Source organism: Tyto alba, unplaced genomic scaffold (assembly GCF_018691265.1).
Source record: "Tyto alba isolate M040663 unplaced genomic scaffold, T.alba_DEE_v4.0 Super-Scaffold_1, whole genome shotgun sequence".
NCBI classification, from domain to species: Eukaryota; Metazoa; Chordata; class Aves; order Strigiformes; family Tytonidae; genus Tyto; species Tyto alba.
The window spans coordinates 38,421,049-38,436,084 of record NW_024881261.1 but is presented as its reverse complement, the minus strand read 5'-3'; the positions used below and the strand labels follow the sequence as shown (position 1 = coordinate 38,436,084).

Genomic DNA, 15,036 nt, shown 5'->3' with positions numbered 1-15,036 from the left:
CTAACAGTGTTCAGAAATGGATGATTCTGTGTATGTGTTTGTGCAAGTCTGCCTTAGAAATCTTCCTTATCTATACTTTGTCATTTAAAAAAAAATGCTCGTAGAGATTCTGTAACCTGTGTCAGTGCCTTGTGTCATGTGTCATGCTACTGTTCCTCCCATGCAAAGTGTTTTTAAATTTATTTTGAAATACAAATATTAAAGAACCGTAATTTAGTATAGATGTGAAAGTTCATTTGAGTAGAAATGCTATGATGTACTTGCCAGCTAGGCTCTGAGCACGGGTATTCTGTCCAACAGTCTTGTAAAAGCACCAGGAACCACTGCTGAGCCCAAAAGGCTGAGTCAGATGTTAGAAAAAAGGTGGAACAAGTGTTTCCATTTTCCTGCAAAAAGGGGGGGGAAAAAAAAAAAAAAAAAACGGGGCCCAAATCCTCAAGATTATCCATATTAGTGCCTGGTAGGGGACTGCCAAGTTAAATAGGAAAGAGGACTGGGGAAGGGAGTGAGCATGCCAACAGAGGGAAAAGAGGAGCAGGTAAAATGAAGGTGCCTTGGCTAGAATAGGGTGAGTAAAGCAGCAAGAAAAACAATGAGTGAGCAATGAGTGGATTTCATAAAATAAAATTAAAAAAAAAAAAAAAAAAGGAAAAAAAGACAGTGGGCAGATGAAATTGTTCCTTTTTCAAAAAGAACAAAATGTTTATCTCGTAAGGAGATGAAAAATGCCTGTGTCTGTGTTTCCATGTAAGCGACTGGATGTGTTCCGGGCCGGTAAAGGCCCAGCGGGGACGCGCAGAGCTGCCGGTGCCCTTCCCTGCCCGACAGGGCTGCTGGGGGCGGGTGGCTGCTCTGGGGTGACACGGAGCCTCCAGTCCTGCAGCTCCCCCAGAGTGAGCGACCTCCTGGAGCTGCAAATGCCGCAGCGGGTCCGGGTGGAGGCAGTGATGCTCCTCTAGAACCGCGTCTCTACCTGTTCGTTCCTTCCTCTGACTAGGCTGCCAGTTTAAATGCAGTGTTTCTAGCTGAAAAGTTTTAATTTGTAGCAGGGGGCAGGCATTCTGAAGATGTGTTTGGAACTGCGAGTCTGACCTTTCGCATTTATATTAGAAAAAAAAAAAAAAGTTGTTGTTTTGGGGTTTTTTTTCCTTAAAAATCATTGTGTACCTGAAACATGCTAAATACCAAATTTGGAATAAGCTGTTCTGATAGAAACTGTTGCACAGGGAAAATGGTAAAGAGTTTTATGCATTATTTAGTATTTCCATCATGACTTTTAGTACCGTCGCACAGGTGAGTAACGTGAAAGGACAGATCACAGAGCACTTGCCTGTAGGCGCAGGACGTGTGGAAGAGCTGAGTTACAGTCACGCAGACTCTGCATACACCAAAGTAACTCACCTGTTCCCTTCCCAAGCGTTCCTTCAAAGTGCATCAAACACAGCATTTAAATTAGCTGTTTGGAACGGGTAAGAGCAAAAGAGTTTTGTGCCTGTTTTAGAAAAGAGCTCGAAGCAGATTTCGCTGCTTGGAACATTTTCTTCAGTCATTTCGTAGTCCAGCACAGGAATTAAGGCCCTGAATTGTTGAGCTTCCTTAAACCAGTGCTGTGAGGGTTCTTTCTAGAAAGCATGTGGATTAAATTCAGGTCTTTGTGATGCCCTGGAAGTACTTCTGATGGCTCTAATGCTTTCTTGAAAAGTACGAAAAAATAGCCTAAAATTTGAAGTAATTTCTAAATGTTGCATTTGTACTGCTAGCTTACCGCCTAGTATTATTACCATATTTTATTAATCTCTTATTTTTTTTTTTTCCCCACCTACTTAGTGCTTGGTTGTCTGGATATGAAAGCCCTGTGGTATCTCGCATTAACACAAGGATCCAGGACCTAACAGGCCTCGATGTCTCCACAGCAGAGGAGCTGCAGGTAAACTGTCAGGGCAAGCAGGGGGTGGTGGGCACTGTCTGCTGGCGTTCCGTTGTGGCTGCCTTTGTGTGCAGCACTGTGCTCACTCAGGTGGTGGTGGTGAGGTGGCCGTGAAAGCTTGTTTAACCCAGGGGCAGGTAATTTGATGGCTGGTTTTGATTCCAGGTCAGGGAAGGGGTGAGTGGGTTTTTTACCGAGAGGAAGAAACAAAGTTGTCTTTACATACTAGTGCTTACTGCAGGAGGAGATGGCTTTCTTTTGCTGGAGGGAAACAGTAATGACTGCAACTCCTGCTGTTTGGTGAAGTGGATGTGTAATTCCTTTTTATTTGTGCTAATAAAACTGAGATTCAGTGCTGCAGGGTCAGACTTTGCTGCTGTGGGGTTAGTGAAAAGTGCAGCTTGACTGATACTTAAGGGAAGGGGGGGAGAGAATGGCTGTTTAGATTTGCCATCCCAGCCTTGGTCCTGGAAGGCCAACAGTGTGGCCGGCGTCTCTGTAACTGTGGGAGGGGCTGACTGTATGAGTAACTTGTGTGAATTTTATTTCAGAAGTACTTGCTTTTTATTCATTTACTTGAGGCTTTTAAATGAACAGCTGCTGTACTGATTCTGAGAAAACAGTAATACCTAGAAAGCAGGACTGCTAGAAAGGGGGTCCCAAAAGCTGTTGTGTCACCGTGCTACTCCATCAAGACTCCTGATAGTAAAATGCCCAAGCAGCTGGTTGCAAATTGAGGTTATCAATACATAGAAGAGATTGGGAAAAAAAAAATTAGTCAGCAAAAGAGACAGTAGATCTTCTTTATTGACATAGAGATCAAAAAGTGATTTAAACTTGAAGCATGTAAAAGCACCCTGACCTATTTTGAAGAGAATATAGCCCGCAAAGTTTCTGTAGAAGAAAAATATTTTTCTACCCTGGGCAAGTACCAGGTTCCTTACCCGGAGTATTCTGCATCTGACGGTGCCAGTCTTGGTGCTGCTGCTCTTGTAGCCAAACCTCTCGGGGCTCTGCGGAGCCTGTGGCTGCGCAGGTCTTCAGGAATCTCAGAAGTTTCATGGTCAGGTTCTGTCGCCATCAGGTCAGACGGCAGCAGGACTCGGAAGCGGGCGACCGTCTTCACCACGCGGCAGGGGACGGACAGAGGAGCTTTCAAGGAAAGCTGACCCTGGGGAGGGGAAGGCTCAGCTCTGACTTTGCTGGGAGCGGGTGTCCGCTTGAGAACTGCAAAGGCAGACTGAAGGGCCGAGACCCTAAAGCTCAGTGGGGTTCTGGCTCTACACTGATGAGGGGTGAAGTCAGAGCTACCTGTGAATAAACCCAGTAGGACTTGGCTGCATACAGTACGGGTTAGCTGACGGAGACTTGTAGTTTCCTGTGGCCTGACTGTTAAACTTCATCTGTTGAAAGGCTTGTAGATGATGGTCCAATTCTTCTCTGGGTAAAATACTGCTTTACTAGATTTTGTGCTTCTCCTTTCACTGTAGGTAGCCAACTACGGAGTAGGAGGCCAGTATGAGCCTCATTTTGATTTTGGAAGGGTAAGTCCTGTTTTCTGTCTCCACCTCTTTCTTCTTCACGAGCGCTGTGTTTCTGTTTTTCAGGTGGCAAATTATGGAGTGGGAGGACAGTATGAACCCCACTTTGACTTTGCACGGGCAAGTAAAGAGATGGAGGAGGGATAGTCACCTGGTGAAGCCTGGGCCTCTTGGCTGTGGCACAATTTTTATTCTTCGATGTGTATTAAATTTTGTAGCTCTTCAAGTTTTCTAATCCATGTTAGCGCAGAAAGCCCTCTAAACCACCAGCTGAACTGATAAACATTTCCGGCATTACAGAGCAACAAGGTTTTTCTTCAAAAAAACGTAATTAAAAAAGAATTATTCTAAGGAGATGACCTATAGTTCTTAACGGAACAATGGGCCTTATTCTAAATCTGAGGAAACATTTAGCGATATTCTAGCTGGCCGAGGTCCTGGCCCTGTAAAGCCATTTTGTTTAAAATCACCGAAGGCCGGACGGCTAAACTGTACAAAGACCGGGTGCGTGGCCTGGGCTCCGGGCGCGTGCAGCAGGTGACGTGGCATCAGGTGGGGTGTCCCAGGCCCCCCGGGGCTGCCGGAGCCGGACGAGGCTGCGGAGGGGGGAGCTCCATGCCCTCTTCTGTGAGCTCACCCTGCAGGCCTGCGGCGCGGGGAGGGAACTTCCTCCCCCAGAGCCGAGGCGCAGGCGTCTTGCACGCCGTTGAAGAAATTTTGAAAATATCAGTTAAGTGCTCTGGTACTGTGGTTTACATGCCGATTGCTAGCAGAGCCCTGAAACTGGAAAAAGCCTATTGTGGTCTTGCTTATCTCACCATCCTTTTTTTTTTTTAAATATGATTTCAATTCCCACCCTATTTCTACCCCAGCTTAAATTGCGGACTGCTAGAAATAATGCCACTGAATTCAGTTGGTTATTTATTGGGCGTACGTATGTGTGATTTAACACCCTCAGATTAACCTTACGCTGTGAATCCAAGCCACCAACTCTTAATCAGAATCTCTGCTCTGTAAGCACGTGCTCAGGCGCGTGGCGAGCGATCGACAGGTTTTGTTTGGAAATAAATGCACGGGTTGACTTCCGGGCCGCTGGAATTTTAGCGCACGCAGGCAAGCGGTCACAGGGGGCGAGGCTGTGAGGAGTGGCAAAAGTTGGTGTCGTGAACCATCAAAATGAGGTTTCCTTGTAAGTCGGCAAGGGATGGGGAACCTCTTAGTTGCCCGGGTGGCTCCCTGGGCCAGTCTGTGAGCGCGTTACAAGCTCCGGCGAGGCGCCCGCGGCCTCCTGCCTCCCACCCAGCTGAAGGGAAGAGCCAGCAACTGCCAGAGCCACAAGTTCAGGCAGGGACCTAAATTCTTCCTGCCGCAAGCTCGGGGAAGAGCAGCCACAGGCGCTCTGCTTGGTGAGCCCTCCCGCTGCCTTGCCCGCGGGCCGGGGGGGCCCCAAAGCTGAGCCAGCCCTGCTGCACTCTGATCCTCCCTCAGTGACCCGGGGCCGGGAGAGCTGCCCCCGGCGGTGCTGGGCTTGGCCGAGGACGAGAGGGGAGAAGGGAGTGTGATTAAATAATTCAGTTTGTGGCTGTGAAGAGGATTTATACGCTCCTTTTCAGGCAGTACTGTTGGTCTTAGCCATTACCAATTTGGGCTTATGCCCTCCCCGTCCTACAGAATTTAAAAATGCCTCGTTTATTTAAATTAATAGCTACACTCACATTGCATTCTCCCCTCCTTCCAAACAGAGGGATTGAATTAATTTTTCTGCATGAGTTTGTCTGCTGCTGGCTCTGCAGCTGTATGTCATTCCCTCCTCTCAACAATCAAAATGAAACGCTTATTAAATCCGCTTGCTTTTTATTCACAGAAAGATGAGCCAGATGCTTTTAAGGAATTGGGAACAGGCAACAGAATTGCTACTTGGTTGTTTTATGTAAGTGATATATTTCTGCCATGTGCTAGTGCCAAAAATATCTATCACTGCATATTCTATACCGTTGAATGATTTCATTAGGTTTTTTCACTGGAGTGACTTGCAGATGAAGGCAGCCACTAACTTAGCAGCGATACATACAGGCTATCTTCTCACTCATAAGTAATGGTTCTTCTGTGTGTTCTTAAGGAGATTTTTTTTTTTTTTTTTTTCCCCTCAGAGTTGAGCATCGGTTTAAATTATTTGACTGTCTGTTCATTTTTATATCTGCATTGGTATTTATAGCGTGCTCGTTGCCCAACCCTCGGAGCGTGCAGCACTGCGGGCCGAGGCCGGCTGTTGCACTTTGAACAGAGTGGGTGGCTTTCGGCCTTTTTTTTTTTTAAGGCAGTCAGTCGTGCAGCCTTAGCTCACCGATTGGGAGGCAGAAATGAAGTCATTCGGTAACCTAATTCTGGTTTACTAAAACGGGACACCGGAGCATGTATCTATCAGCCTGCGGCTTACCTGTGCCTTTCGCCACCGTTTCAGATGAGCGATGTGTCAGCAGGGGGAGCTACCGTCTTTCCTGAAGTAGGAGCCAGTGTTTGGCCTAAAAAGGTAAGCAGGCTTTCTTACCCAGTGCGACCGCTCCCCTCCCCACCTACTCAGAAATATAACAGAGGTGGAAACGTTTAAAAAGCAGCTCTCAAATGACGTTCTGTAGAGGAGATGAGCGCGCTGTTCGTGGGAGCACAGCGGTACTTAGGGTTCAGTGAAGCGACTGTGGTGGTGCAAGGGGGGGGATTCCAGGGGCCCCGGATGTTCTGTGGGTTAATGCATAGTTCTGGTTTGGATTTAACTGCTCCTAATGCATAGACCTTGCAAAAAATTGCAGTATTTCAAAAACGCGTTTTGAAAAATACTCAAATCTGTAAGTAGGTGTCGTCTCGAGGTAGATGGTAGGGAACTCTCCCTGAAATTGTATGCTCCTATTACATTTTTTTTTCCCCTCAGAAAGGTCACAAATAAGGTCTTTTTTTGTTGGCCTGCTGCTCATTTGTTGTAAATTACCTTGCTCTCTAAAACTGGTCAGAGTTGAAAGCAAAACTGGCATAGGGCTTAAAAAAAAGATAACAGCGAAGTGTATATAGACACAGACTGTGTCGCAGGAGACAAGAATATGGAAAAGAGCCTTTGATTTAAAAGGAACACTTGAAATAATACAAATACCCAGACCTTTGCCTTGGCATTGGTGTGCACGTGTGTATCGCACGGAGCAAACTGCTGAGGATTGCCACTGCACTCTGCAGGGAACAGCCGTGTTCTGGTACAACCTCTTCCCAAGCGGAGAAGGAGATTACAGCACGCGGCACGCGGCCTGCCCGGTACTAGTTGGAAACAAATGGGGTGAGTAGCCATCCCCCTTGTTCTGGCTGCCTGGAGGGCTGGCGCCGGGGCCCCGGGCGCTCTCGGCCATTGTCTCCCTCTGGGCTTCGTGGTGGAACAGAAAACAGCCAAAAATTAGCTCCTCTGTAAAGAAAGGATAACTCTACCTAGGTCATCCCGCTCTATGATATATTAGATATAATAGCATATTTTATTACGTATATAAACCACGTAATACTATATCTACTTCAAGAGTTTTTTGTAGTTTTGCAACTACTGGAAGGCTTTTTTCCCCCCCCTCTTGGATTTATTAGACCAACTTCACATTCACGTGTACGTATGAAAACACTTTAGAAAATCAAGATAATCCTGTGCTGAACTGAAAGTTGGCCAACAGCACGTACTTAGCTTAAATCGAGGCACGAGCTAACCAGGTGCAGTGATCAAACACCTTTATGTCTTTGCAGTATCCAATAAATGGCTCCACGAGCGGGGACAAGAGTTCCGAAGGCCGTGCACTTTATCAGAGTTGGAATGATGCAGAATCATCCTTTGTCTCTTCTGTATTCAGTCTGTGTAAAATGCACACATCTACAGTTTACAATTGACTAACACTCCACTACACGTTCAGTCTTCAACTACACCGGTGTTTCATCTGTGGACAAAACAAACGTGCTTTTTAGTTCCCCTGAAATATCCCCTTAAGGTTTTATCAACAGAATATATTAAGGTTTATTGAGTGTTACGGGAAAAAAAAAAAAAAAAAAAAAAAGGACAAAATACAGATCAGGGCCACAACTAACAGTGGTGTTGTGTGTGGTGTTCCCTTCACCATCGCCCCTCTGAGCAGCACGGAAATTTTTGGCAGCACGGAAAAAGCCAGGGATTGTTCTCTTAGAGTCCTCCTCGCAGCTGTCGGTCCGCTGAGGGTGGGATGATTTGAGGGGAGGGCTCCCTACCAAGGAAGGCTGAATTAAACCCGTTCCTATTCCTCAATTGCCAGACATTTGACTCCTTGCTTTTCGGGTGTGCCTGACCACTACTGGCCAGAACTGTGGGCGTGGTTGGCGTTTCTCGGGGGGGAACAGGTTATCGTCATGTTTTAGCCTGGTTTTATCCCCTTCCACAAAAGCCCTGATTTTTCAACTGCCTGCCTCCCCAGCCCGAGGGGGGAATTAGGCTCAGCCTTGACGAGGTGAGACAGCAGGTGCCTGCGCAGAGGTGAGGTGCTGCAGCAGTTGTTGGGTCCAACACACGCCTGCATCAGAGCAGCCCGACAACACTGACAGCCCCTCTTCCCTCCGTCTCCCTTCTTTAATGTTTGTCCACGTAACCAAATGCTGCTCTTATTCTGTTGTAGTAGTCCACTTTTACATCTGTTCCTTGGGCAGCGGGGATGGGAACGTTACCATCAGCATTAATCAAAATAATTGTGCCTTAGGACACTGGAATTTCAAATTGGTTGCGAGACTTCAGGTGATGAGGTCAGACATCGACCTCGCAGAACGCTCTGCACCCTCGTTCTCAAGGTTTGGTGAGGAAATAGATGGCCTATTTATAACCCTAAATCTTTTTTTTTTAGATGCTTTTTTATTTTGCAGCCCGGGCCTGCTGACGGCAGGCCGCAGCGGGGGGGGGACACACGCACATGCCTTTAGCCACAGGGCGCCTGTCTGCTCGGGCAGGTTTGGTGTTGCTCCCCTCGTGCTGCCGCCCCTCTCCCGAGCTGGCGCTGGCCCTCTGAGCGAGGGGAAGGGGCCTCTCCTCTGGTGCTGCCCACTCCCCTCCCTCTGCCTGCCCCCCGAGCCGGGGTGGGAGCCCTTCCCCTTCGTGCCCCCCCCCCGGCTCCAGACAGGGTGCCCCAAAGCCCGGAGCCCGCCCGCCCTGCAAGAACTCGCTCTTAGTGCCTGGGAGGGACCTTCGGTTGTGACGAGCCGTCCTCAGGCTGCCATGAAGTTGTAAACCTCTGAGGGAGACGAGCCTCTGGCTGCTGTAGCTGTTCACCTTTTGTTCTGCTCCTCAAGAGCCCTGCGGGAGGAAGAGCGGCCCCCGCGCAGGGAGGGTCGCCCGCCTCAGCCCTTTCTCTTCATCACCAGGATTTTTAGCAAATTGTCTAAAAGTTCCACTAGCAAGAGGATAAGAATCAAAATGAGCTGCACCAGACTCTACCTAAACAGTACCTGATTTTCTGGATGATGATGGTTTTACTGATTTAGGGGCCAAGCCTGAAGTCTTTACCAAGGAAGAAATTCCATTTGTAGTTAATTGGACTTTCTGCCTCTACAAAACCTTGAAAATTGAGCCAAAAGGTAGATTAAACCAACTGTTAACGTGCTAGAAATACCTCTGGAATGCTGAGAATGCAGTTTAAGGTACTGTAGTTTGAGAAACCGCATACTTTCTGAAGACACTTTAAAATCTTGGCTGGAAGGTGAATCGTTAAATTTCTACTGAGCCTGTTAGCAATGGGACCTACGTAACTGTTTATCCTCAGCCCTGCACCTTCTTGCTTTTTGCCCGTGCTTTTAGCAGGTGTGAAGCAAAGTCCACCCAGCACTTAAGAAAACAAATAAAAAGAAAAATCAGAAGTAGTTCCACCTACTGCTGTAGGTGTACTGCTCGTTTATTCCGACTAGCTGGTACACTCAAGCAGCACCTGATACAGATTCACCAAAGAAAGGGGTTATCAGAACGTATTTTTAATCACTGGATTGTAATCATTAAAAAAAAACCCATCGTGTTTCTGCTTACCTGAGTTTTCTCCCTTTCACACAGTGTCATTCAGCTCTATTTCTATCCACGGTTTTACCTTTCCCATCCTTTTTTACTCTCTTAAGCTCAAAAAAAAAAAAAAAGGTAAGGGTGGCTGCAGGGAAGTCCTGCCACTTTTCCTGCGAGTAAAAGAATAGAAGGAACAACGCGGTGGTAGGAGTCTTCCCTTTGGGGCACGGATTTTCTCTCAGTAGCTCCGAGGCACCTATAAATGCTTTTAGAAAAGCCAGTCCCACATGGTCAACAAGCACAAAAAGAAATTTATTTATTGCCACCATGAACGTGTTGAGACAACAGCATCTGGTTTTGCTATTGCAGAAAAGCTGCTTTTTCCTTCTAGTGAGCCGAGGGCTGACTCGACCTGTTAAAATAATTAAAAGCTAAAAATCATAGAATTTATGTAAGGTAAAAGTGAAATACTGAATACAAAGTGTTGGTGACTGCTTTAGGTCCTGCTGTAGTGGAAGAAAACACTGCGGTCTCTTACAGAAAGGAAGGGTTGAAGCAGTGAGAAATCACAGGTTTGTATAATAAGCAGGGGGGTGGGTTTTTTTCCCATCTGTTCAGCCGGCACCAAAAGATGAATGACAAGCTTGAGAGGAGGGTGGAATGCCTGGGGAAATCTGCTGAACAGTTACCTCCCTCACGCTGACTCCATCGAGTACTTGCAGTGTTAAACTGCATTTTAAGAACAGTCTCCAAGAGGCAGTGCTCGGGGAGTAAGAAGTGCGTGAATTTTTGAAGGAGTGAACTACTCGATGACTTGCAGTTTTTTGGGGAAGAAAAATAGTTTTGTGTCTTTCGGCAGTGGAAAATTTCACTTGGTTTCTCAATTAAAAAAAAAAAAAAAAAAAATCCCTCAAAACTGAAACTCATCTGCTAAGGCACATCAGACCGAAACGTTCCAGGTTATTAGAAGAGAAAGGGTAAGCTGAGTTTTTTAAACGGCAGACAATCCGCACTTCCTCTTTCTCCACCGCAGTAGTGTTTGTGCCCCCGACACTGGACGTGTAAGGAATTACCCGGGGGGGGCGGCCGCTTTCTGCCTTACCCCCCAATTTCTCCAAGGGCTTCCGGATCAAGGGTGTGGCTCCTCTGTGAACCTAGTTTTGTATTAAAGATGACTGAAAACTGTTCGGCTCACAGTGACTGACAATTGAGAAACTGCCTTACTGTTACTTTTTTTTTTTTTTGTAATAAAATTTTTAAATGTACAAAAAATGGGCTTAAAATAAAAGCCACTGCCATTAGCAGTGAAAAATCCTCCACATCAAACTCTCCTCGTCTGTGGCTGCTGTAAATCTGGTCGCACTGACCGCCGTGCGTGTCTCCTGCAAAGCGAGCTCAGTCCTTTCACTTCGTAATCCGGGCAGGCAGGTGCAGGAGATGCTCGCTCGCACCCCAAACTGCCGCTAACCGCGTTCTCGGACCCGGACCTTGGCTGGGAGCCCTGGGCCGCGGGAGGGGAGGGCAGGGAGCTGAACTGCTCTGCCCCCCCCTCAGCTCCCCCCTGCGCCGATTCCGGCAGTAACTGCTGCGGGGGTTTAATAATAGAGACATGGGAACCCTGCAAGCCTGGCTTGGAACTCAAAAAAAAAACCCAGGCGCAGCGAAGGGTCAGCTGCTGAGAGACCCTTTTCCAGGGATGACAAATATTTCCACTTCCTGAGGCCAAGAGGTCAACCCGCCAGTGATTCTGCGTTGTTGTAGAGGAGGGACAGGGGACAGAAACGCCGGCAGCGTGGGTGGGGGACAGAGCACTTACACGTAGGAAGGGGCAGGTTGGAATCCTCCATAAACAAGGTTTCTACAGTTTAGACACTGCAGCTGCTCCTGTGCTTCACTCTTCCGAGGCAGCGGAGCTCCCACTTAAGTTGTGGTCAGCGGGAACCTGCAAAAAAGCATAGAGAGGGCTGGTTGGAGGCCTCGATCCTTTTTCCCCGTGGGGTGGAGCCTTGGGCTGCCGCTGGAGCGCTTGCCTTGCGGTCAGGGCACTGCCCCCCTCCCTCCCCGCTGCGGTCCACAGACGCAGCTGATGGGCTCACAGATTTGTCAGCCCCTGCGTTGGAACTAAGCGGCCCAGGAGGGCCCTCGTGGGGAAAGATGCAGGTCCCAGCCCGCCTCTGAGAGGAGAGAGGGGCTGCCCTGCCTCCTGCGTGGGGCCTGAGGCGCCTGCCCGGGATCTGGGGGGGCCTGAGGGGCCTTTCCCCCCCCCTCCTCCATGGGGGAAGGGAAGGATCGTGGTTCAGCCCTGCGCCATCGCTGCCCCGTGCTTACGCACCGTGGTGGGATGAGAGGAAGGGAAGGGAAAGGGTCTGGCAGTGTCGGCGCCCACGGCTGGGGGATCAGCCCGGGGGACCTCTGGGGGGGCTGGGCCAGAGCAAGAACTTGAACGCAGCCCCCCCTGAGGGAGACAGATTTTCTGTGACCACCCACCCGTCCTCCTCCAGCTGCTGGACTCTGACCCGACTCGGTGAGGGACCCGGGCGTTTCACCATCAAGCTCCGTTTCTCACCCTGGTAATCGGTGACTCCTTGGGGTTGGTTCAAAAAAACCAGGTTTTGAACCAACCCCCAATTACCCGCTAACCTCAGCCGCAAGCTGCCTCTTCCCCCTGCCTGGGCCGTGCTTAAACATCAACCAGCAACTCGCTGAGCCGGCCAGAACTGATGGAAAAAGCGCTCGGTCCCTCATCCCTCCGTCCTTCCCGCTGTCCCCGGCAGAACACCGGGGGAAGGGGCCTGGCAGAGCGCTTGCCCACGCAGCTCTGCCCGGGGCAGCGAGCTCTGGGAAAGAAAAGCAGCAAAAGAGCCGGGCCAGCCCCTGCCCTTCCCTCCTCGGAGCTGAGCCCAGGAGGGAAGGGGTCAGCGCCTGCTTCGGCATGGCTGGAAACGCGAAGCCAAGAGGGTTTTCCAGCTCCGTCCGCAGCGGGGGGGGGGGTTCACTGTCACTAATGTGGGGGGACACAGGCACACGCATCCCGTTTGCCGGGAGCAGGCTGCCAACAGCCCGACGGTGCCATCGGGAGCGGGTGACTCATCGCAGCCCCGGGGCTGCTCTATATTTAAGCATTACAGAGTCAGAAATGAATGCACCGAGCCGGGAGGTTGCTTATCCTGGGGTCAAGACGAGGTTCAGAAACCAGTCGTCAGAGTTCACCCTCGTTGGCGAACAACATCTGGGTCTCTCAAATCTTTAGAGAGAGAAAAAAATTGTCATAAGCGGGGCGTTTGCACCCACAGTGGGTCAGACAACCTGCAGGTACCTGCTGTGCACACCCGCCTCAGGACGTCCCCACTTCTGCGGTTGTTGAGCCCGAGGGGCAATTCCCCGAGATAACCGCCCTGCGCCGGGAGGTGTTGTGCAGCGTTTGTTAGCTTTACTCCATCCTACATTTTTTCCTGGTTTTCAGATCTTGACATTTGGGTGCAACCGGGCTATTCGCAGCGGGACTGAAAATGTCTCGGGGGACTGGTGTGGGGAGGGGTGGAAGCAGGCAGGAGGAAGGAGGGAGAGTGGCTCATCCCCAGGGCAGGGCAAAGGCGCTGCCACGTTTCGGGAATGCAGTTAGACTGCTTTTTTTTTATTCACAAACTTTTGCACTGGGACAAGTGACAATCAGGAAAAGTTTCCGACTCCTCTATTTTCCCCCGGCTCTGCACTTTGCCAGCCACTCCCCCCAGCTCTGTTCACCTTTCCTAACAAATTCCGATCGATTTTGCAAACGGCCCCAGCTCCGTGCTCCGGCCAGAGCCACCCCCCCCCCCTTCCAGGCCGCGCGTCCTGCGGGGACAGCCCAGGCCCCAGCCGCTGGGGTTTGCATCCTCTGCAGTCCCGCCGGCACTTTGCCCCCTCTCTGCTCCTCTTCAGCAGCACGTGGATCAGGCACTGAAGGGATGCGGGAGAAAGCCGCGTTCTGGAACTGCCTCCAGAGCGACCCTGAAAGGCTCCGCAGAAAAGCGCAGCACCCAGCTCAGCCACCCAGGGGCTCCACGCAACGTTGCCAAGCTATTTCTGAACGGCTGTTCTGCTCTTTTTCACATTAGCCCCCGCCAGGCGGTTTCGAAGGGCGGGGAGCACGAGGACTGCAAACCTGTGTGTCAGGCAGGGCAGTGATTCACCCAGCACAGGCACAAACGCCTCCGCTCCCCGCAAGACACAGCATGGGACTGTTACACCAGTTTTTTTTTTCCCTTCCCCGGGGTGGGGGGTGCTCCCTGACAACAAATTCCAGGGACATGGGCCTGTTTCCACCCACAACTGAGCAGGCCAGTCCCCAGCACGGTTTGAAGAGCAGGACAGGCCTGAACTCTCCCGTCCTGCCCTGGGAAGTCCTCGCCCCACGAGCGTCCCCGCTGCTTCGTGCCAGTGACGGGCACCCTGCCCAGGAAAGGCTCACCAGAGGCAAGGACTTCATGGCTCCCAGGCTCCAAGGAACAAACCGTCTAAATAGCAACCCGGCACCCCTAGCTCAACCCAAAACATCACCCTAATTTCTCACCAGGCATTCCAGTGCCCCCCCCCTTCCTCGTCTGCAGCTTGGACACTGCCAACTTTTCTTCCTGAAGTCTCCTGCAAAACAAAAAATTTGCACGTATTGCCGTGTGTTTGCAGGACCCGCTGCCTGGCTCTGGAGCTTACCCATTTAATCCAGCACCGCTGGCGTTACGCAACAGCTGTAACAACCAGCCACCTAACGCCAGCCTTCAGGAGTCCCACAGCAAGGGCAAATACTCACCTACCCCGTTGATCCTGTAACTGGAGGCAACATGCCACGGGATTGCCCCAAACGCAGCGTTTCTAAGCCCAAATTACTCGTAACTGCTGGATGGACCCCCACCGGGCCCAGCAGCAGCCTCTGGCCACGGCAGAGGGGGGACACGGTGTGCTCAGCCACCCTTTTCTGCCTGGTGGCTCGTGCTCGGGCAGGGCGGCCTGTCCTGGGTGCGCAGGGACGGAAAGCTCTTCCACACAAGGACGTCGGCCCCGCGGTCCCACGGGTTTCGCGAGGAGCAGTCCCTCCCAGCGGCTAGGCCGGGTGGGCGCCTCGTCCCACGCCGTTACGCGCCTAGCAGGCCCCAGAAAAAGGCGAGGTGGGGCTCCTCGGTCTGCTGCAGGTTTATTACTTCCGTTGCCTGAGCAGCAAGGAGATACTGGATGAAGAGATACTCTTCATCTCCCCGCAGGCTGGGGAGAGAGCGGGGCAGCGCCTCGGTGGGGCAGCGCCTCGGTGGGGCAGGCGGAGGGGTCTCCCTCCACGGCCTGGGCGGGCCAGACCCCGCTCAGCACCGCAGGGTTTTCGCAGCTCCCTTTTCGGGGAGGCCGAAGCCCTGGCGCCGCAGGGGCCGAGCCCGTTTCCAGCAGGCTTGTGCAAACTCAAACCTCGGTGTTTGTCCGCGCGACGTACCCGCTCCGGATCCGCACGGTGCACTTTGCACTCCGACCGTGGTGACCTCACGCTGGTTCCCTCGGCGGCGTTTAAAGTCCAGGGGAGGGGG

General features: G+C 50.8%; 1 protein-coding gene across 6 annotated transcripts in view; it reads left to right on the top strand.

Annotated features, from left to right (window-relative positions):
- P4HA1 (prolyl 4-hydroxylase subunit alpha 1) overlaps positions 1-10,366 on the top strand; it is a 38,215-nt gene extending 27,849 nt beyond the window's left edge. For 3 of the 6 annotated variants that reach the window (XM_042792523.1, XM_042792527.1, XM_032986648.2), the window contains 6 exons: positions 1,828-1,927; positions 3,535-3,588; positions 5,333-5,398; positions 5,930-5,998; positions 6,691-6,787; positions 7,234-10,366. In XM_042792523.1, coding sequence (XP_042648457.1) covers positions 1,828-1,927; positions 3,535-3,588; positions 5,333-5,398; positions 5,930-5,998; positions 6,691-6,787; positions 7,234-7,304 — 457 coding nt within the window. In that variant the 3' untranslated portion in view covers positions 7,305-10,366. Of the gene's footprint in view, positions 1-1,827; positions 1,928-3,417; positions 3,472-3,534; positions 3,589-5,332; positions 5,399-5,929; positions 5,999-6,690; positions 6,788-7,233 lie in introns of all 6 variants that reach the window. The other 3 variants (XM_042792515.1, XM_042792518.1, XM_042792544.1) reach the window with 2 other exon arrangements.
- Positions 10,367-15,036: the final 4,670 nt, after the last annotated feature.